The sequence below is a fragment of the Betta splendens genome, chromosome 9, assembly GCF_900634795.4.
Source record: "Betta splendens chromosome 9, fBetSpl5.4, whole genome shotgun sequence".
Classification (NCBI taxonomy): domain Eukaryota; kingdom Metazoa; phylum Chordata; class Actinopteri; order Anabantiformes; family Osphronemidae; genus Betta; species Betta splendens.
Window position 1 is genome coordinate 17,121,798 of NC_040889.2, and position 23,701 is coordinate 17,145,498.

The following is a 23,701-nucleotide window of genomic DNA, read 5'->3' on the forward strand; positions in this document are numbered from 1 at the left end:
TTAAAATCAACTGAGCACCACCGAGTCAAAAAGATCCAATCTCCAAATCTGGCCCATCTCGCCACTGGCTTCTGCAACTAATTACCTTCACACACTAAAATTTGAATTTAAATTAACAATTGCGAGATATCATCAGGGAGCACAAAGCACCCCACGAAGAAGTTGCTGATGAAAAAAAGATGAGTATTAGAGAAGGCAATCGGTGAAGTAAGGAGGGCTTTTAGATGAGGGGATATCTCCAATTACAATCCACTGTACACTTGTCAGCAGTAATGAAATGTTTGCTGAGAGGTTGCCATTTGTGGCTGCTAGATTGGATGATGCTGCTCCACTACCTCCACTAACAATTATATTCCATGCATAAATTTTCCTACTATCTCTTCTATTGTGTGAACTCTCGTCCAGATGCAGCTGCCACTGTCCAAGAAGTCACTGAATAATTGTGCATGTGCATTACGTCCATAGAGACAGAAAAAAGGGAAAAAAAACTTCTGCTTCTTTTATTATTTTTTTTAAGAATTACATAATTCATTAATCACAGTAATGACAAACCAGATTTCCCCGCATGTCAGAATTGTGCAAGCCTACAATTAACGTAAAATTAGATGTTAAGTCATGTTTGTTTTTAATTTAGCATCATCTTTGCTCAGCCTTTCAACTCAATTGTACAGGGAGCAGAGCAGAGCAGATTAACTCTTCAGTCTGTTTACTTAACACTACAACCCAGAGGTTTGCATACAATCAGAGCTAAAAAGTCAAAATATACTGGTTCAGTACCGCACGACAGACGCCTGCAGCTGCGCCAGGGTATCTGAGGAAACGCTGAAACACAAGCCAGGTCCAAATAATTTCATCAGATTTGTGCAGTATGTATTTTCAATTAAAGTGACATCACATAAACCTAATTACTATAGATGCAACCTGCAACTTGATTTTCCAGTGCCATGGTTTTCTCATCAAGGAACTCTGCTCGGAAGCGCGCTGCACATACAAATGCATGTGCATGGGATATAAAAATGCATTTGTGACGCCGCTTGTAAACCTGGATCTTCATCAGCTCGAATGTGTAACAGTCAGGTGCTTAGAACAATGTTTGACATACATATAATCACCGTGTGAAATGACTTCCAAAGCCCAAAAGTATCGACATTTCGAAATGCACAGCTCCCTGTCAAATCATCCACAAAGAGACATTTACATTGTCCAAAATAAATCGGGTTCTGATATGCACACATCACACACACAAAGAGAAGCTTTGCATCCTCCTGCAAGTTCAATTACTGGCCTGTGGCAGATACTAATCCTATTCTACTGTTTATCATGATTGAGAATGTACAGACCATTCAATGACTTCATGCAAGAGGAGGCAGAGGGTCAACCAGTCACAGAATCCTGCCACCCACACACACACACACACACACACACACACACCTACACACACACTAGACAGAAATAACACTCGCGTACTACAGCCACGTTAGCATACACTGCAAGTCAGTAACAGGTCAATAGTGTTGATTGATTACTTCTATACTACAAGGGTTTTTTTGTGCTGTCAAGTCATTTACCATAAAAAGAAACTGGTGATTCAAACCTTTATAACACATTTGTGCACAAAAATCAAGCAGAGAATTTTAAGAGAAAAAGGCGTTTTAGTAAGTTCCAGGTCCTTAAAGACATGCGTGTACTATATTTGGAAAGATACAATGACACTGGGACATCACAGCACGCCAGCTGGGGGGTGGGTGGGGGTGTACAGAAAGTGTAAGTGCACATGAACATGAGTCCCTTTCTTATATTTATGAGGAGGTAGAGAGCTACTATCCAATAAGTTCACTAGTCTGCCCATGCACACGCGTGGCATCAAGTGTAGCAACCAAAAGTGTCTTCGTTCAGTAACAAAGTTATACTAATTAGGGGCGATATGACCACTACACACACGGCAGGTCAATTCTTACTCCATTCCAGTTGCTGTTCTACAATACATAACCAGTGCAAAAATGATCCTGCACCCAGCTGTAAACCAACGCAGGCCCATTGGTTCAGCTCGAGGTTGGACCTACATACCAGAAGGGGATATTTGTTCAAGTTCTTTAAAGGGACTGAGCCATGTGTTGACGCAGCAACGGCTGGACAAAGATGTCTCAGTGAGCGGCCCATTAGAGTTTGGGGTGTTAAGAATAATCCCTAGGCTGGGTTTAAAAAAACACAATAGAAAGACTACCTGTACAGAGTACCCCACATCAAAGGCACTATTTTTTTCTATCCCACTCTGCACGAGCTGACCCTGTATCATGAGCGCCCAGCGTCCCCTCCCAACGCCTACTCATCATTAAGGTGCCTTCCTCACTACCATCTTCAAGCAGGCTTAGTATAACATTACTTGATGATATGCATTCACTTTTGAAAACTATACCAACAAAACATTAAATAGAATGACAGAAATAAATATCTTTTATTTTATATAAATATCTTGGCCCTTTTGTCCAAATTGACATGTTTTGGGGAAATAAAGTTCCTGAAATAAGCTGCCCTACTGTTTGATTCACCAGCCTAGTTTTTGTGTGCAAGAGCTACAGTAATCCCATCAGTAACTATCACGCACTGTAAATTGCCATTTTACAATGCATTTAATGAACATTATATTCTAATTTAATTGGCCCTTCCCTCTCACAAGAAAAAAAAAATCAGTGATGACATCAAGGAAGTCTGGTCCCTTTATATAGGATTATATTTTACATTGATTTAATGTCTTATTGGTAATTGTTTGTATAGAAAACTCCTAATGCAGCCTACCACCTGGGAAACATAACTGAAGAGACACAACGAAAATTAAAATTCCCAAATCAGGTTCAAAGATTATGTTTGCCAATTGTTACCCAAGGCCGTATGTCACCACGGCTAAAACCTGCATTTGTCCACATACATACAGTAATATATATATATAGATATATATATATAGATATATATGTATACATATATATATCTATATATATTCTAGTCTTACAATGTCTCTGGCTATGTACAAGCTTTACAAATAAAGAGCAGGCTAGGGGCCAGGTTTCATAAGCTGTGCAGAGGGAGCAGTTGGTTGGGAAGTCTCCCAGTCTCCCGGCTCCTTCCCCCGCAGTCTGCCCATACAGGTGGCTGTTCTGCTTCACTTGCGTTCGTCGATGGTCTTAATGAATTCCACCGCCGCGGTGAACTGCATCCACCAATAGCACTCCTCCCCACTCAGCCGGCTGGCGTAGAAATTATTGATGTACTGAACGGTGGACAGCAGGCAGGGCGGGTTTGCCTGGAGGGGAGGAGATGTGGGGATGGGCCTACATTAGCCGCTGAAAGAACCTCGCGTAACGCCTTACAGATTAGAATCGTAAATATGTGAAATGTATTCACACAAGTTAGCAGACATAAGTTCTTATGGTGTACAGAAATGACAGGATCTGTTACTACATTTTATTTTCTAAGTGAACAATATTGAAAGAACTAAAACAGAATTTTTTATGAAAATGGCTTAGTCCTATCTGATTTTATCAAACTGTGGAGGACTGAATTAAGAACACACTCACCCTTATGAGGACAAAGACAAGTACAGGAACAAAGTCGTCTGCTCCAGGGACGGAGTCTTCATTGGCCAAGCTCAGGAGGTTCATGATGGTGGAGCACATGCGCAGTATGCACTGGACTTTATCTCTGGGCGTCTTGTACGCATTGATGGTCTTGATCTCAGATTGTGCAGAGGGCCAGGGAGCTTCCTTCAGGTAAACCTGCAAGCAGAAAAATGTTAGTCCCTTTTTCAAGAAACACATAAAGCGATTAAAAAAAACCCAACTAGGAAAATACCTCTGGTATCTGAAGGGCTTTGTGATTGGCCGACACCACTTTAGAGAGCCTCTGAATGTGTTCATGGAAAAGCCTGTGATAGAAAAACAGATCAGTAAATGACAACATGTGTGAAATAAATCCAATATTACTTAGTGAAGCGTCCCAGCTACTCACTGGTCTCTGAGAATATCTCCATCCTGGTTTGGGTAGAAGGCCAGTTTGAAGATGCGGTTCATGACGCTGCGCTCGATAGCCATCTGGGCATCCTGCAGTTGGTCCTCGCTCGCGTACTGCCAAATGGCATCACGGGCCATGGCGCCATACAAGTCGCGCAGAAAATCCTCCACTGCTGCCGTCTTGTCATCTGCAGCTGTGCACCCCTGGAATGCTGAGAGTGTGGGGGGTGGGGGGAGAGGAGGGGAGGTGTAAACACCAGCAGAGAATTCTGTAGAGGTGTAACCTCAGGAGGTGCAACGAATTGTTCTAAAAGGAGTGCATTTATGTCATTAAATAAATGCCTGACAGAGCTTATTTACTTCTGTTTGTGCAGTCAAAGCCACTTACATTCAGAGAGTAGACCCAAAGGCCGGCTGAAGAACACATGAATATGTTCAGGCAGCAGAACCTAGCTACAGAAAAATTTAAATGTAAACATACCCTTGATAAATTCAAGCATCTTCAGCTCCATGTGCTCCAGAAGGAGCCGGACACAGACTGTGGTGAAGTAGCGATTGGCCACCTCCTTGTCTCTCAGCACCCGCTGGAGGAGCCTCTCCAGATGGGCCTGAGAAGTCTGCAGGCCCTGACGACACCTGGTCAGATAAGCTATGTACGGTGTCCGCTTTCTAAAGAAAACAGAAACTAAATGTTATTATTGGTGCTATTGCTGACTCTATCTCTGCAGTCTAAAACAACATTATACTCTGGACAAAGAAAATGTAACACAATGAAACCCCCCTGGGGTGCATTAAGTGAGCTATCCACGTCTATCCAGGCTGCCACTTACCTGTAATCCTCTGCTATGGCCGCCAGCAGCTTCCTGCAGGTGCGTGCGTCGAAGCGACTGACACAGCGCGTGGTCTCCTGGATCTGGGCCATCTGGATCTTATCCTGAAGGTTGATGGCCTCTGCAAGCTGGACCTTCAGGAAACAGACGATCTCATTGTCTGGGAGAAAGGACGATAGAGAGACGGCATTAGACAACACTGCTCGTAGCTTATGAGAGAATGGCTGGCTGCTGTAATCTGATCAACCTGCCGCCTCCACATGACAATTTGACTGATGGGCACCAAGACCATCTAATGGTTTTACTGTTTCACAGGATGTTCCTGGGATCTCTGCTATTGTCCTGCTTAAAGGTGTGTGAGGAAAGCTTAAGTTCATCTTTATTTCCAGAACTACAGTAAATGTTCGCACTAATCTATATGGTTACATCTGTATGTTTAATCTTTGATAGGGTGTGATAGGGTAATTTACAGTAAACCATATGAGAAATCTAAGTTTCCCCTACTCCTACAACCTTGACCCAAACCTTTAAGGGGTGAATGTGAAGGTGATAATAGATAGGTGGTGTCTCCTGGAGCAGGTTGGATGCTTGCCTATATTATTACACTGCCTTTTCAGTAAAAATTACAAAAAAAAGGACATGTAATATCTAATCACCTCCAACATAGAATAAATTAACTACAACCAACAGAAGCACTTTGGTTTTAAGTACTTCTACCTTCAGGTTCCATGTGGTCAGGCAGCCCATTTCGTGTAGTAGCAGGAGCCATAACAGGCAGAGCCACAGAGTCTGCAGAACACAGTGCCAACCTCAACTTCTTTTTCGCATCACTGATAGACACAAAAAGACAAAACAATGATGAGTGACCGTTTCTTGGTGAATTAAGCGGTGTGTTTTTTCCTTAAGGCTTTATGACATTTCTGACCTAAAGGAAAACTTGAAGTCATGCTGCTGAGCTGTCTGGCTGGCTGAGTCCGGAAGGTCATCAGTAGAAATGTTCTGGAGAGCGTCTTCTCTTGAAGACTCATGCACATTCTCCTCAACACAAAGATCTAAAAAAACGTACACAAAAGATATAAAATAAAAATACTTAACCCCAACTTCCAAAGTGTTTGTACTATGAATAATAATAAACATGTTATTCTGACCTCCTGTACCATCATAAGAAGCTCCAGCTGTGGCTCCATCACTAGGGCTGGGCCTCTTGATGTTCCTATACTTGTCCAGGATGTCTTCAGCTGCTTGTGCTTGAGTGCTCTGTCTGGGCAGTGGGTCATCTGATAAACATAGAAACAGATTGTGTTCAAATCAAATTCAGCCAATAAATAAGTATGATTAAAACAAACCAATACTGACCTTGTGGGAGGCGCTCCTGGGCAACATCATCCTTCTCCTGTTTGTCCCTTTTCCTAAATGCTGCTATGGGAGCTGTGGAGAGGAGATGCACAATAACTGACTTGGGTGGTGCAAAACCTATTTTGATATGGTAGTATATCACAAATTGCTCATGATTCGCTTATTGACAGCCGCTTCTGGTTAACTGAAACTACAAATCTCAAAATGGGGTGTATGGCATCATACAGCACCAAACAATGTCTAGGGTAAAACAAAATATTGAAATGGTGATTTTAATCAGAATATCAAAAAGTCAAACATCCCACTGATGTTCATCCTATTAACACTGAGGTGCAAACAGGAGGCCATGTACAATTTAATGAATCTCAAAAGTCCAAGACTGATATTCTGTATTGTGCATACAGTAGAATGGGTGACGAATGCATGGATGACAAGTGTGGGTATGTGAACTCAGGCTACACCATGTCACATCACAGCTCTACAGCTCTAAGGCGACATCTACAAAGCAGCATGGGCACGCAGCTGCTGGCTCAGGTGGCGAAGCTAGTTCAGCGACTCAGCGTGGAAGCGTTACCTGGGACATCACTCTCAGCCGTCCAATACAGCACTGTGAGGAACACAACAGACAGGGTTGGCCTTTCACACACGGCTGCCGCTCTGCGGGACAACTGGCTATACGTCACCATGCAGAGCAGCAGGACAAAACACAATGGGCTCCACAGAGGTTTGGCAGGAGATTGGTGGCTCAGGCTTTGCAGCTTTTTGCTCTCGCACGTGAACATTGTCTTCTGAATGAATATCAATTTTATGTTTACTTATGAACCACCATTATCTCAAAGAGTAATAAGCAGTCAGTCCATGTGGGCAGAGCTCATTATTTTCCAGACAGATATATTAGAAATGGTTGTAGAGTAGAACTGCAATGTGGGATGTGTCATCTATCAGTGCTTATGACAGAGAGGTCTATCTAATGACCATTAGCTGCTGGTTGACAGCACTGCTGGGAGGGCTACAACCATACAATCTATGCTGCTAAAGCTTCTCTGATGACTGATTAGCTTTGAAAAGTCTATATAAAACTGCAGTCAGTGAGATGTGAGAGAAAAAGTACTGGACACATCTCTGGAGTAACTTCAAACAACAAGAAACATATATTTCCAACCACAACATCAGCAATGGAGTGGACAACATGGATCATCACTCGCTTTCCTCACATTATAAATTGTTTTTTGCTGGGCTCTTTAAAAGTGTGATATCTTCTGTCAGTTTTGATTAAAATAACTTTTTTCTTGCTCTCACAAGAAAATAAAGGATAGCTGCACTCAAACAGAGCACCTTTAACTTTACCAAAGTTTATTTTTTTAGTTTGGGAGAAAGGCACCAAGCGGACAGTTTCTTTACCTTTGGGAATGGCTGACACAAAGCGCTTCTTCCACCAAGGTCTGTTGCGATCAGACTTCTCGTCATCGCTGTCTTTTCTGTCGTCAGTCTTTGGATTGAAATGAAAACAGAGGTTTACAAAACAAAGCTGAAGCAAGCTACAACAGACAGCATACATTTCCATTTAGGTTGCATTAACCCAGGAAGGTAGTGCAGCTACGAGCTAGGTAACTACCTCTCCTTTCAGAGAGTCCTTGCTGGGGGATGAGGATGGTCCTAAAGTGAATGACCCCGCAGCGTCACGGTCCTCAACGGCCCCCCGCCGGTTGAGGCCAGGGTCACTTGTGGGTCGTCGGCCGGGGCACACAATGTCAGAGCTGCGGCTGCGGACCAGCCTGTCGGGGAAGGAGTGGCGTTGCTTGGTGTGCTCCAGCTCTGCCTGGGCCAAGCAGTGGGGTGTGAAGAGAGAGTGGCGAGTCTCCGGCCCCAGGGCACTTGCTTCAGGGATGGGAGGGTCGGGGGGAGGATGAGGGGGCCGTGCATAGTGCACTTTGGGTCTTACTATTGTTCCAGTTGAGGAGCCTGGGATGATAAAATATTAAGAATGAAAAACTGAGTAAATAAATTTTTGTGAATTGTGGACTGCATTTAAATATGTATTTACTTCTAGGTTAACAATGACATTAACCGTGTTCAACAACTGTTAAATCTGTTATATATTATATTAATAAATTCTACAAATAGATTAAAGTCTTAAAGAAGTGCTGCTATGTAACCACAACAGTTCACCTCTTTCTAAAATGTTTAACATAATAAAAACAGCAGAAAAACACCCCAAAATGTGAGAAGAGCGTTAAAGAGAGATGTTAGTGGGAGATGAGCCCTAGGTGTAGGTAGGCCACCTGTTCCAAGGGTAGACACACACTCCTGAAAAGCTTCCAATGGCAGCCTGGTGCCATGAGCACAGTGGGACAAGGGGACAGTGCCAAAGAGCCTGGGGTGAGGTCTCTCAACCTGTCATACCTTCACCTTGCCACAGACATACAGCCACTACCGTTCTTGCCACAAATGTTCTCACTGCACAGAGAGCACAATGCACACGAGCAGGAACAAAGACTGCTAAGATTATTGTTTTAAACGAGCCAAATGAAGTGGCATCTCATTGCACCTATTAAACGTGGTGTAATTGGGATAAGGGGCAGAGGCACTCCTTTGGTTCATTTTCACACAGCTCAAGCTGTTCTGTGCATCCATGACATTAGGGTAGGGATGTAATGATGCCTATTTCTATCGGTGATTGGTTGCAGTGCAAATTACCTTCACCAGAGGAGAGGGGATCAAACATGGCCAGTAAAGAGTCTGTCTGTGAAGGTGGAGATGTCAGATGGTGTGCTCCTGTAAAAACACAAGAAAAAAAGAGAAAATAAAACACTTAATAATAATAATAATAATAATAATAATAATAATAATAATAATAATAATAATAATAATAATAATAATAATAATAACAACAACAATAACAACAAGATATTAGCCTGGCCTGTTAACCGGATTGCCTAGTTAGGCAAACAAGAATAGAAAACACTCACTAGGAGAATTAGGAGTTAGAGTAAAACTGTGATTTAGATAGGTGGCAGCTGCAAAACTGACAGGGATTAATAGCTCTGGCTGATGCTGTTTTTTACCAGACAGACACTGGACTGATGGTTTAGCTACCCTACAGAGGATGTGACACTCTCCTACCATGACTTGACTCCTCCCCATCTGGACTGGTGACAGAGTCCTTCCCTCCGAAGTCGGAGCTGCACTCTGACCGCAGGTCCTCGATCTTGTTGGGGATGTCTTCTGAGGTCGCGCTGATACCTGAGGCCGCAAAAGAAACAAAAAAATAAATAAAAAACACAGTTCTGTTGACATTCAGGACAAAAATACCCATTATCACCTCTACAGTGAGGTGTTTCAGCTTAGCATTAGTCAGGAGAGAGATTGTGAATGTTCTATGTTCCTCAGAGAAGGGAGATATTTTTCTCTTTAGACTATACTGTATGATATCCCTCAACTGGGACCCCAGTGGGAACTCTAAATTGGTAGCGTAAGCTCCCATGGGTCAGGAGAAGACTGATCGTCATACAGACACTATCCATTGGTTTGATCTCCTGGGATGTTTTCCTGTGAGCTGAGCCAAGAACATCACTGCTGGCTTTTTAATGTGTGGTGGTACCTCTTGCATGTCAACATAGTATGACCACCTGAGCCCGCAGAAAAGACAACCAGCATTAACCTCTGTGTTAGAGAGAAATTCCCACTGACCCCAGCACTCAGGTTAAAGAACACTCCCAGGGACATGAACACTACACAGACAAAGGGACAGGCAGGTTTGAGCCAATTCATTAAAAAATATTTTAAAAAAGCCAACAACTATGCAGTCGGGAACACACAAAAAAGGAAAATAGGCACATTATCATTATGAGCAAAATATTTGATCACAGACAGAATACATAGATCGTTACCTGAGACAACACTGAGGCCTGGGGTGCTAGGTCTTGAGCTGACCTCTCTGACCTCTGTGTCATCAGATGTGCTACCAACCCCTGAGCAGCTCTCCAGCTCCTGCAGACGCTCCTCCTGCTTCAGATCTGGGGCTTCTGTAGATGAACACAGAAATAAAAATAATAATAATAATAAAAAGAGAGCAAGAGAGAATGTGTACTTTTCTCACTTGGACTCGGGATGAAGCACCCTTTAAAATGAATCTCATAATCCACTGCGTGCATGGCAGTTTGATGCAGATAATGGTCATTCACTTCTTTTACCCCCTCCTCTGTTATGATTATTGGGAAACCAAGCGTGCGCATATGCACAAAATCAAACAAGGCATACATTATCATGCCTTATAACTGCCAAACCAAACCATAAACCTAGTACGGCCAATCCTTTGGCTACCCAATGGAGCTGTTGGGTCGAACCCAGAGGCTCCATAGTAACAGCAGTACTCATTTGCATGCTCGTTAGTAATAATGTGTTGGTGAAGTGCTCTTCAGAGTGTAGTTTTCTGCTGCCTAGCCATGAAACAAGCACTCTACTCGAAGCAAGCCTCCGATCACACTATTACCGTGCAGAACAGGGGCAACAAACTGAACAAAAAGCAATCAAGACACTCATGCATGTCATTTTTGCACTGCACATATTGAAATGGTGTTCTACTTCAATTAACATAAGGCTTGGGCTTTTCAAAGAAGCACTTAATGCAGTTAAAATAACAGTCTACTCACAAAACAGTATTTTAAAAAGGGAACATTAAACGTTACATCTCATTTATAAAAGGTTTGTATTGAATGCTACGTTTTAAAAGACCAGATAAGCAAAACAATAATTAATAATTATCTGTCATAAAAGACAGATACAGTGGCACAATTCCATTAGTGATTACAGGCCTAACAAAACAGAATGTACAGAACAGTCTTCGAGCAAAGCAATGGTTAGACTAGCCAAATAAAAAAAAGTGACACTATATAAAGTGACTGAGGACAGCTGCTGTCCTTGTGCTTCCCTCCCCACTGCTCCACCACAGGTGCAAACACACCTGGTGGTCCCTCTAAGGAAAGCCTAAACTGCCTTTTACTGGCATAGGCAGATCTGTCCTGAAAGACAAGCAATCGCGCTCAAATATGATGACAGATGCACACAGGCATTTTTGGTACCGAATGCTCTGAAGTCACACCTGGTGTCCCAACCCCCACCATACTGTACTGACATAAATATGCATGCTCGCACACATGTGGATGCAGAAATGCATTTACGCCTGTCATGGAGATTAAGTGGAAGAATCAACAGCAGACTAAATCAGGCTGCCCCACCTGAGTCACTGGGCAGGACCTCCACACTCCAGGCCTCACTTGTGGTCTCTGAAATGGTTGAGCCATAGGGGTCCAGCAGGACCGAACCTGAGCCCGGAAGACATAGCAGGCTGCCGAGCATGTTCTCCGCAGCTGCCCCTGAGAACAGAGACAGAGAGACAAGGTTTACCTGCTTCAGCTTGTGTTAGACCATAGAGGAGTCACATTTCAAGTTACCTTGAAGGAACATTTTTGGCTTTATTACAAAGCCTCTAGGTTAAGGTGCACAAATTGTAAGCCACATTCTGTGAACTGAGTTTGACATATGTGAATGATCTTGAGAACGCTCTAGACTTAAACATCTGAATAAGTGCATTTTTGTTTATCATAGAGTACAGTAACAGACTAGTAACACTAGTCCGCAACTACATTTCATATAGTATTACGGTTAAAATGAATAATTAATTATTTGTAATTAATATCTTTTCCCAATAATTAAATTGAATCCTTTGGTCAATGAAATGATAATTAGACAAAAAAAAGCTGAACACAAATGGCATATTTAAATTACCACTTTCGTTCAATCAACACTGTAAAAAAGATAGCATCTGATCTGTAAAAAGATAGCAGTAACAGTGTTTGTTGTGTGGATGACGCGTCCTGGCCAATGAGCTTAGCACATAGAGGCACAGAGAGTTAGAGATCACAAGCATTGGATGCTAGGACCCAGAGGCCCTCATACCACTGTGCTAAAGGTCAGATGTTAATGGTAATATCTCATTCTGCCCTGGCCTCCAGGGCCATGACTTTGAGCCGTTGATTAAGACTAACATTACTCACAACCAAATTACTGCCCATCCTCCCACAAAGTCCTCAGCACAGTGTCCCTCTATCTCCATGGGGGAAGCACTATGGCTTAACAGGGCAGAAGAATGCGGTTGAAGGGGGAAAAGGGTAAGCAGGTGTTAGTGGGAGTTGGCGGCCAAGGCTCATGACCAAAAATTCGACCTGCGGTAGTCGCACCCCTGGTACGTCATGCTTTCACTTCATGGCACACGCGCCATGAACACACATGCATGCCAGCACCCAGGCAACAGTGTGTACTGATGTTGGCGGTGGTAGGGCTCTCATTGGCAGTGGGAGAGCTCTATCCCGCTGTCCATGTTTACAGTCTTCAAGGTAGGGGCGCAGAGTACTTGTCTTTCAGGTGGATGATTAAATGAGTGGCACAACAAGAAGTGAAACAATTAGAATTTCTGCCTCATTATCATGGTAATCTTATCAGTGGGATAATGAGGTATTAATGGATATTTAATGTGCATCTCATAACCCAATCCCTTGGAGAAAACACATAAGGAAATCGCTGTAAATTCACTTAATGATGGAAAAGTCCCCCAACGCCATATTCCGAAGAATGAAAAATGGTGGATGCAAATGAGAAGGAACCAAGGTCAATAAGACTGCAGGGACCGAGTGAATGTCAGAGAGAGAGAGAGAGAGAGAGAGAGAGAGAGAGAGAGAGACAGACAGACAGAGCGAGAGAGAGCGAGCGAGAGAGAGACAAGGGTAGAGACATGGGCAAAGCTGTGAAGAAAAAGCCTGAGGCAGAGAAAACATCAAGACTCACATATTCCCAACAACATGAACCTGTGTCTTACTGCCATGAATGCAGAGGCTGTTTTCAGCCTACATAATCTAGTAAAAATGTTAATCTTAAATAACAGCATATTATGATTAAGCACGCACTTATTAGCTCCTGCCACTCTGATAACATAAGCTAACCTTAAGATATGCTTCCAGCATCACACAAGATAAACTGTTTTTCTTCTTTATTAGAGTCGACTGCATTTACTTCACTGGTGTATTTGATAAATTAGAAGATAGTTGCATATTTTGTAAAATTTAAATTATTTGGGCATAAAGAATGGCCATTTTGACTAAGTCTAAAGTAGAATCTAAAATGTGAATACAACCAAAAACTAGTATTTATGAGATACATTACCCTCTATTAGTTAAGATATTCATGATTCAGTTTCATTAGCAAGACAAGAGATTGAAAATTAATTTCATAATGAATTTTTCAACGCCCCGCAACATAAATAACATTGACGTCATACTAATAAAAGGGCTTGTTTTATACTTTTTGCCTTAAGAAGTACATTGTGCTGTAAGCTGCTGGATTGTGATGCTATTTCTCCCACATACCACAAGGTGCTGACATTTCCCTAAAACTACTTAATCAAGGAAAGACAAAACGTTTTCCATGTGCAGCAGTTTTACCTCAAACTGTGCAAGGTAGGAAGTGGACATCTATAAATATAGGGCATGTCTTTACCTGCTATTTCCTGTAGCCGGTCTTCGTCCATGTTGGGGTCAAAGTCACTGCCAAGCACATCAGTACTCCAGGTTTCACTGACCGTTTCCGAGATGTCACGATCATCTGTCAGACCCATCATGTCTCGGATTTCAAACTTGCGCAGTTTGTCGTCCAGGTTGTCCTGAGTAGTGGCTGTAAAAGACACCGTTAGTCACACATCAGGCTGAGAAAATTTGTGATTATCTCTGCTAAAGGAAAAAAAATCCTGAACATTTTTGCAACATATACACACCCTGCTCATGTTCCAGCAACTGTAGAGCCTCTACTCCATTGCTCCCTGAGGGCCCGGCTCCCAGCTCAGAAACAGACTCCCCCTCCAGGTCCAGAGATGACACAGAGTTAGAACGATTTGAGGGACCTGAGCAGAAAACATAACAGGGTAAGTCAGCTGTCATACAGTAGGTCATAGACCTTTCATGACCTTTATAAATAAACCAGTTAAGGAGTGTGTGACAATTGTAACCAATAAAACTAAACAAAAAATCTAGACAAACTGACCCTCTGAGATGCCTTCCAAATTGTCACTGCAGAGGGAAAAGCGCAGGGTTTTGTCTGGTTTACCATGCAGCTTTGTATCATCAGCATGGCCATCCCCCTGAGCTCCATCAGCCAGTTGCAGGTTCAAAACCTAGAAAGCCGTACAGATAGAGTACATAAATGAGACAAAATATCAAAAAAGAAGGAAAAAAAATTATCTTTGGTTAAAAATTTTCATTTCCAAGTCATTACTGCTGGAAGCATTATCTCAATAACACCTACATATATCATTGCATATAATAAGCACCACAAATGCATGGGACAAACTCTAGGGAACTGTATTCTGCTTCAGAGACAGGAAAGAATTTATCACATCATCAGCCCTTCTACAAATTACTACATTAATTCAAGTAGCATTACCTCATTCTCTGACATCATCCCTGGGACCGTCTGAAGACCAGTTCCTAGAGACATCACCAACACCTCATCTGGAACCAGCTCCTGTAGGGACTCCTGGGAACTGGCCTCTGCCTCCCCCTCCTGGGCTATGTTGGTACGGCTGCGGCTACGACCAGATGCTGGTAGGTTTGAGAGAACAAGTAGAAAGTAAAATAAATCGCACAAAATATACTGCGCTGGAGTGCATTTAAGAATTCATATTTCACAAAGCAGCCAAATAAATTTATGGAAATTAACTCAAGCTCTGAAACTCTTATTTCTTCTGTCACACCAATGTGTTGTTTGTAATAAATAATGTCAATCATTTCCCTTGCTTCTAAAGTCACAAAAGTATTATCAATTTCAGAAAATAAAATGTTCCTGTTAAAATGTAGAAATGATTTCAGGTTGCAGCTATACAGTGGTGTGACATGAAACAAGAGCTTATGTCTGTTTGTTAGTAAGTTACAAATAATATATATTTTTTATTATTATTCTGACATTAAATTAATAACAAAACAACACAGCTGATTTTATGGTTGAATATTCTACCAATGTTTTTGCTAAAACATGGTACTGTGTCAAGAATTACTGTGGCAGACGGGTTGAAAATTAAGCACAGATGCTGTGCTGCTTAAGATCCACACATTGCATATAGTGCACAAAGCCAAAAGGAACCACAACATGGATGAGCATGGATTCAGTGCAAGATCTGAAATATGACTGCATTCCTCTTACTTACTTGTCTAAGCAATAAAAGGAATAAAATGGATAGGTGTATGCTATCACATCACTATAAACTTGGTTGTAAGGGCCATCTTGTCAAAATATGAAACCAAACAAAGAGAAACGCGGGACTACAGTATGTGAAATAGCATCATCTTTGGTTTTCTTAAACACAAGATAATTCAACAAATATGATGACTCTAAATCCTTGAATTATTTTGAACAACTTGGACACAGAACAAAAGGAGGAAGCAGGAGCTGTAAAATAGATTTTTTTCCCCCCACTCTACCTGGTAATGAATAGCCATATTCCGCTGAATGTGAAAGCAAAAAGAGGAAAACTTATCAATTGTATTTGTAATTGTATTGTATTCTCTAGTAATTTGAATATTGAGCTACAGCTATTTGCTAGGCAAAGCAAACATGGAGGACAAAGGTGGCAGTGCAGGGTTGCTGTTAGGTTTTGTTACTTTGAAGCTCAGCAAATGAACTAAATGATGGTGAAAGGATAATTCCGGTCAAGCAGCAAATCGCCCCTTACAGTATGTCGATGTGTATAACTTGGCAGAACCGCTGACGCAGCTGGTTTCTTTACATGTTCTCAACAACAAAGCACAACCGATAGAGCTGCTATACACATATTCATGTATGCCACTATAAAACGAACCGGAATTATCCACATATAGGTGTAAAATAAAAATAAACAGACACATGGGTTAGGGTCTTTCCAGCTATAATAAAACCGTCTACCCACCAAAAGGGGTTACTAATGGAATGTGAGCAGAAAGCGTAGTAGTTGAGGGATCCCAGGAGGTTATAGCAGCTAAATGTTGTCCTGGTCATTCATTGTAGGCCAAGAAGGTAAAGAAAGGTTGGAGAAAGAGAACAAAGTACATCTCAGTATTTAAGGCTGTTTAAGTATCAACTCAAGACTGTGTATATAAATGTCATATTTCAGTGAAGCAAGCACTGGTGATTCATTTCTAATTAAGTGGGTGTTTCTACAGCATCATTTGTCCTGAAAATGCTAATGAAGTTAGTCTATGCATCTTTTCCATCCATTCCAATTAAAATGAGTTCATTTATATTTGGTAATTTAATTGGTTGTCATTTCTGTAATTGAGCCTCAATCCAGGCCATGCTAATTATCTTTATAACAAGCTAAGAAGAAGCTCATTAGCATCCTATAAAAAACAGGTCTTTCACTAGTCAACAGTGCTCAACTCTACTTGTTTGTGTCTTCTCATTAGAAACAAATATATAACAATTCTATCTTTTAGTTGTTCACATTTTAATATTCTTAAAGCAAAATTTGTATCCTTTATGAGAGCCTATATAAAAAACACAGGAGGATGTGGGCTTGGAGGGTCTGCTTGTATATGTACTGTAGGTACTGTACCTATTGGGAGTCTGTTCTTCTTGTTGGCAGGAGTTGTAGCTGGGGAGAGCTGAGGGGTGTTGGAGGGAGTGAGCTCCAGACTGTTGCTTTTCACGGTTCGAGACTGAGGAACGTTGGCAAGCAGGTTCTCCAGAGCCATGTGCTCTTCCTCCCGCAAGTGATCCCCTGCTGTCACACTCCGCACAAAGTCCACCTATGCAGAAAATGGAATCATTATTCTTAAAACTATGAGAAGAAATCAAATCTGTTGCTGCTATAAATCTGGTTTGAACAAACTACAACAATCAAACACAAGCACCATACCAAAAGAATATATCACATTAAAGAAATTAAGAGGCTTCCTGCACATTACCGCTATCATAGGATGATACCACCTGATTCTCCATCAACCGAGGTGGGTCTATACTGTCTAATATATTGTCTTTTTATAATTATTCACTACTCAAGTTCAATCAAACAATGCAATTGGAATTAATGTGAATTTACTTTTAATAAATGTGTGATTAACAGCCATAATAAAGTGCTGGTAGTCTACAGGTTTTAGAACGATGACACATGAAAGAAAAAAAAGCTGCAGAGACAAATAAACCTAACAAACACTGAGCCTTAACTGTATATGAGGAAATACAACACTTGCTGAACTATTTACTGGCAGTGATAAGCAGTAAGTCATTCCTTTACTGTAAATAAGACCTGTACAACGTTCAGGAAGAATCTTAGACAAAAAGAATACTTCCCCGTTAAACGGCTTCAGTCTGACCTCAGAAGAAACCACTTACTGTTTACACCATAACTTTGAATGTTTGTTAGCGGTTTTTCAAATTACAAAAGGGATGGCGAGTAGAAGGCGGAAAAGCTAAGCAAAGCTTGTGAAAGCTACCCCTATGTTTTGATTTGCTGGGGATTTTTGGTATTTTGTGGTTTCAGGCAAATATGCAAATGTATGCACACAACAGAGCTCACCAGTGCTAGCAGCTGATTGTGTGTAATATAGACCACAGTCCTGCTGAGGCCTTCTAAAAGGTTCATTGAGGACATTGGAGGGGTCTCGACTGCTCTTCCGCCGATCACCACATCCAGAAAGGCAGCCACACAGCTCTGCAAAGAAACCAGAACATTAACTCAAGTGAAAGGACAAGCATTAGTCTATATAATACAAAACCCATTACGCTGGTTGCACAAACCTTATCAAATTTCGACAAACTGCTTTTCCGCCTGGGGTCTGCATCATCATCAGCCATGGCCAACTGCTGCAAAAGCTGCCCAACCTGTTTACCAAACGGTATGCAAAATGTGACATTCCTCTTACAAGAAAACGTGTGCTAAAGCAGAAACAGCACCACTGACCTGCATTAGATTGAAGCGAGCCACTTCATTAATGGGTGCATCGGAGATGATGCCATACTGCTCTGGGTTGACTATAGCAGGGCAGATGAAGCATGTGAGCAGTAGGTCTGTACACATGGTGCGCACCTCACCCACCTCCAGACGCTCCACACATGACAATGTCTTGTACATCTGGGACACAATCCAGCGCAGGCTGTGGGGAAAGCAGTAGGTGTTCTGCTTCAAGTAACCTATAAACTTGTTGACCAGAGCTACGAGCTTGGCTTCATTGGCCTCCACAGCTGCCTGCACCCTTTGCTTGTAACCCTCAGAGCCCTTCTCTCCAAAGCTTTCCCGCTGGGCCGGAGTAAGGCGCTCTGTCACCTTGGACGGATCTGTCTCCAGGTGGTCTTCATCCTCCACCAGCAGCTGCATTATAGGTTCATGGAGGGTGGCAGTAAGGAAGAGCTTCGCTGAGTACAGGCCCTCAGAGAACAGCTTGAAAAGAATGCTAAAGGCACAGGTTCCCCTTCGCAGTAGACGGCGAGGATTGTCACTTTCCTTCAGCTCAAACTCTATCAAATACCGCAACACCTGGGAGTGGGCAAGAAAGATAAAATATTTCACCTCATCCAGACGTTTTTCTGATGTACAACAAATTGTAAAGGTAGGGCCTCTGACCTGTAGCAAATAGCTCTCATCCTCCTGCATGATACAGTTGCCATAAAGTGAGGTGAAGACCGTATGGATGACCCCTTGAGTGTGCTCCTGGTTCAGCCTCTCTCCTGCCACCAGGCAAGAAGCCACAAGCCTTGGATTCTCCCTCAGCCGAGCCAAGAACTCACCATATATTGTTTCCTGGAAGCCTAGAGTCTTATAGCCGTCAACAAACTGTGTGTCTTCCAGCATTTTGGCATGCTGACAGCATTCAGCTGGAGAGGCCTCAGCGCTGTAGAACACATTTTGTAATAAAATCTCTTGTATTGACAACAGGTTTTAGAAAGCAGGTTCTTCTAGCTTTGGTTGCTAAAAATGTTATAACCTATCAGTGGTGCTAGGAAAATATACACTCACTGATTAGCTACACTCCTAAAGGTAATAAATAAATATTAATAAATGGCCAGTGAATGTGTATTATCATCATTGTTTTTACTGTAAAGCCACTGATGCTAATGGTAGAAGTGTGTATTCGAATTGCAGAAGAAAACAGCTATTTATTCAAACACAGGTCTGACCTGGTAAGAATGAGCCGATCAAGGTTGATCCTCTGCTGCTTGGCGATCCATGCAGCCCGATACAGCCTCTCAGCTGTCTTCAGCACATCACTGTTGAGCCTCTGGATCAGCTGCTTCTCTGACGCCACATACAGCCGCTCCTGCTTCAGGTGGTGGGCCAGAGTGTGGATGTCTGGCTTCACCATCTTCACCAGCTCACACGCAGAGAGGGAAGTGACTGGAGAAAATATAGGAAATAGGTTTAACAAAGTGTTAAATCTGTTAATGTGTGAAACATAAACAATAGCTCAAATAACCTTTCAGCAAATGTCAGGTAAAAGTCCCAGGAGCAATTTCTAAGGTCAACTGTGAAATGTGAACTAATTCAGTTTTTATTTATAACTAAATGTACTCCTCTGAATGGTTGCACTACTGAGCACTTAATGGCATTATCAGAATATTTAAGGTTACATGTATGTTGTTGTTTTTAAGGGTACAAGATTAAAACAAAAGACAGATGGCATTTCCTACATATTAGTTAAACAGTCCTCAAAACATACTTTATTATGGTTTTGCAAATGGTAGTAAATTTATTAAGTTACACTAAATTAAAATACACATATGAATTCAGAAAAAAAGGGGAAATGGTTCCCTGTTCTGCAAGATTCCGGTTGCTCACACAAACCTCATACCATGCAAGAGAAGCGATCATTTGCATTCAGTGCTTCACACACTGGCCCAACGACAACAGTAAAAGTATGCCTTTTCACCAGCTACGGGGGACGCTGTGCAGCACAATATGCAAATCGCTCTTCCTTTTCCAGATGCACACTGCCAAAACACATAAAATCCATGCTGAGTGCATGAAATTTGAACGATTTCTTGGTGGATCGTTTGCACAAAAGCGTCTTTGTGGCTGGTTGCTAACATAGCAAACACTGATTAAAGTGTGGAGGTAAAGCTCCAGGAGGAGAATGATACTAGTCTGGTGAAAAGTGCATCAGAGTGGGAATGACTACAAGGCAGTGTCTTTGCTCACTAGCTAACAGACAACCACAACGTTAGAGTTGATATGCATGACGAATCACATTGGTTATGCAGATTTACACACATAATGATCGTCTCTCTCACTGGAAAACAAGAATAAACAATGATTGCTGATCCTAAATGATAAGGGTAGATTGTCATCATTTTGTGAAAACAAAAATTAGGTCATATTTAACCCAAAGGTAACGGTCATTAGTCTTTTGTCGAAAAAGCATCAACATTGTGCTGACTTTCAACCAATTGTCAATGTTAATATACAGGTAGTATGTGTTAAATAACAACAGCATCGTAACCTTTGCTTAACAGTTAAAAAATGACTTTTGCTTTTTGTGATCACCACTTCGTGTTGTAGATTTGTTGCTGGTTTCATGTGTAGTTAACAATTTTCTGATTTAAAAACTCACCATGACTAAAAAACAAGAATATATTCACATACCTCACCATTATTATTCAATATTAGTCAAATAACAGAATAATCATATCAGCTCTACACAAAATAACACTGGCTAAAGTAAGTTGGCGCTAGAGAGCACATAGCGTAGCTACAGTACACAGTAGTCAAGTTAAACTCCATCTGATAGTGTCTCAGCAGACAGATAAGCACTGTTACTTGAAAACCTACAGTAGATAAAGAGGCTGCACTGCAAGAGCTCCATAATGACCTTAAGTTATTGTGAACTTCAGTATAGTTATGATCGCTGTAGATAAACAAATCCAAATATATCTAAATAAAAGGCAAGATAAGTCCTTTTTTTCCCACTTCAAGCTGGTGAGTACCCCTTTGCTGTACTTCCATGTATATACATATACTCCTGAATAAGCACATTCCTCACATACTGCGAGACAAGTAAAAAAGTAACCTGGCTATAAAACAGCTAGCAAAGAGGCTAAGTGCCCATATGACCTGCAGTACATTTCAGCTCCAATTCAATACACTGTGCGTAGAGCTACGGAGTGAGTCAGTCATAGAGATCACTGAGGAACTCCAAAGCAGAAGAGAAACCAAAAAACCAACAATGTGAGTGAAGACATGATCAGAAGCCCTCTGTAGTGTGAGAAATCCTGGTGGCTGAATATTGCTGCAAGTCCAACTCACATATAATAAAACATTTTGAAAATCAAATATAGCACAATATCAGAACAAATGTCAAAATACAGTAAGTAATCACTGCAGCACAAAAAATGTACAAGGTGTTTGAAAATCAGCCCACTCCTCCTACTGGATGGGTATTACCGCAAGCACACTCAACTATGTGCTTTATATAGATTTCACTTTCTACTAAAGGTATTCATGATTCAGAGCAAACATCCTCTTTACACTTTCTTTTGAGATAAATTCTTACCTTGCTCAGCATGCAAATACTGTGCACCACATCACCCCTTTTTTCACCATCACACCAGAACTACTCTTCCATTACCCCAACCAGTTTTATCCCACGTCTAAAACCAACAAAGAGGTCTTCTGGATAGAAGTCCAAATGTTTGACCTTAAGGCCAACACATACCTAAAAGTCTTATGACAATCTTATCTCTAATAAACACATGTATCCTTAAAAATGCAGGTTTGTAAAGCAAACAGTGTTTAAGATAAAATTACTGTAAACGCACTGCCATTGTTATCAATCGAGACATGGTTTATGTTGTTACAGGAAGTTTTGAATAAACAATATTCACCATTAACAGTGAACACCACTTACCATATGTCTATTGTGTCCTGAAGTTATAATATGAAATACTGACAGTCGTGTGGACTTTAGAGAGCAAGATAGCTTCATAACACCGTCTGGAAGTCATTTCACTCAGCAGACACAAAGTTTCAGGTAATGCAGTCACCGCTACAGAGGAAGAAAGTCCCACTGGCTGTGAGAGTCTGAATCTCAGCTGATCACTCAATCCTACTGAAAAGTGAGTTACTGTAAGGGACTCTGGCGTGGATTTACTGTCTGGGAACTTTTATGACACCCAAACACACAGTACCCTCAAGCCAAAACAATGCATGCTACAGGAATGTTTCATTTTTCTTTTCTTGTTTGACCAGTTTAAATATTAAGCGGGGAATATTACAAAGTGGTAGGCAATCAAGGTTTTGCATTTTCTTGAACAACAATGAACTGATTTGTTTTTCTCAACGAGTAACTAACAGGGCCATTAAATAAAAAGGGTGATGATTCCTCTATATTACAGCAAGATAACGGTAATATCCCGCTTTTAAACATTCATGGCAGTATGTTAACAGCTATATTACACTGTCTAACAAACCCCATTAATTCTATCTGAACGTTGTGTTATTAGGCAAAAACATTTCTTTTATCGGCTCAGTGGCTGGGTGGGGACACGTAAGTCACTAACCGCTAAATGGTGAACCATTTTAAGTGCTGCTAACGCTATGTTGAATGGTTCAACTGTCCTTGATTAAGTAGTGAGTGTGCTACGGAGTCGAGATTTAGCGAGGGAGCCCCAAGACAGACATCAGAGAGGTCGAGTTAGGGTCCCTCGCTCCTTGTTTGCTAGGTTAAATGTGGCAGACGAGCTAATAACCTAATCGAGCGAACCATGTACCGCTAATGCTATCTAACGATAGGTCGGCTCGATGCTACGAAGGGAACTGAGAGGAGACTGCCAGGTGTAACATTGAGGGAACATGCATTTCTCCAATTAAGTGCACAGGCAGCTAACCGCTTAGCTGGCTAACCTAGCTGCAGCCTGCTAAAGTTAACCAAGTTGTAGTCGGCTAACGTTTGCTAGTCAAATAGGAAAAGCTAGCAAGGAGCTAGTTAGCTACGTTAGCTTAGCTGCGGGCTCCAAGCTCGGGTGACCAAGTGTGGTCAACAAAACATGCTAACGTAAACTGAGCAACTTACCAAAAGTGGCGGACGTGTACTAGTTGTTCACTGTTTCTATAAACGCCGCCGATAATAAGATTGCGCTAGTCAGAGGAATTGTTTGGTGGTTGTGAGCTGTTAGCGTATAAGACTGGCTTCTGCAGGACAGAACAGTGCTGTCATTTGCTGTCATCACGAGGAGACCTGCGCAACGCACATGCGCATAACTAGTTAAAGGAAGATTCCACACAAAAGAATGGAGAAGATCAGGGATTCTCTTGGTTTCAATATAGGACTAAAGTGTCACTAATAACAACTCACACGGATGTTTTCAGTGGAAAGGGCACATTATGCCCTAGATACTTACATATATCCCGAACCTAAATAATGACGTTTATTCTCACTGTTAAAATACCTTTCAAATTCAATCTGTCTATGTGTTCAGATAAATGTGATTGCTTGGATTGAA

General features: G+C 41.6%; 1 protein-coding gene across 5 annotated transcripts; it reads right to left on the minus strand.

Moving 5' to 3' along the window:
* Positions 1-486: 486 nt before the first annotated feature.
* On the minus strand, positions 487-23,441 carry gapvd1 (GTPase activating protein and VPS9 domains 1). Of its 5 annotated transcripts, none has more exons than XM_029161890.3 (29): positions 23,272-23,441; positions 19,385-19,601; positions 18,831-19,098; positions 18,171-18,743; positions 18,008-18,091; positions 17,787-17,921; positions 16,824-17,016; positions 16,179-16,259; positions 14,681-14,838; positions 14,282-14,411; positions 14,016-14,141; positions 13,742-13,915; positions 11,428-11,565; positions 10,081-10,215; positions 9,314-9,433; positions 8,888-8,965; positions 7,806-8,152; positions 7,592-7,679; positions 6,765-6,797; positions 6,191-6,262; positions 5,992-6,111; positions 5,760-5,886; positions 5,552-5,664; positions 4,835-4,994; positions 4,486-4,673; positions 4,003-4,216; positions 3,847-3,919; positions 3,573-3,770; positions 487-3,298 (listed from the first exon to the last, which is right to left on the minus strand). In XM_029161890.3, exons 2-29 carry the CDS (start codon positions 19,567-19,569, stop codon positions 3,158-3,160), a joined length of 4,452 nt encoding a protein of 1,483 aa, XP_029017723.1. In that variant the 5' UTR covers positions 19,570-19,601; positions 23,272-23,441; the 3' UTR covers positions 487-3,157. The 5 variants fall into 5 exon arrangements, with proteins under 5 accessions (XP_029017723.1, XP_029017722.1, XP_029017725.1 ...); XM_029161889.3 differs by having other exon boundaries at positions 5,983-6,111; positions 23,272-23,440; XM_029161892.3 differs by lacking the exon at positions 16,179-16,259 and having other exon boundaries at positions 5,983-6,111; positions 23,272-23,440.
* Positions 23,442-23,701: the final 260 nt, after the last annotated feature.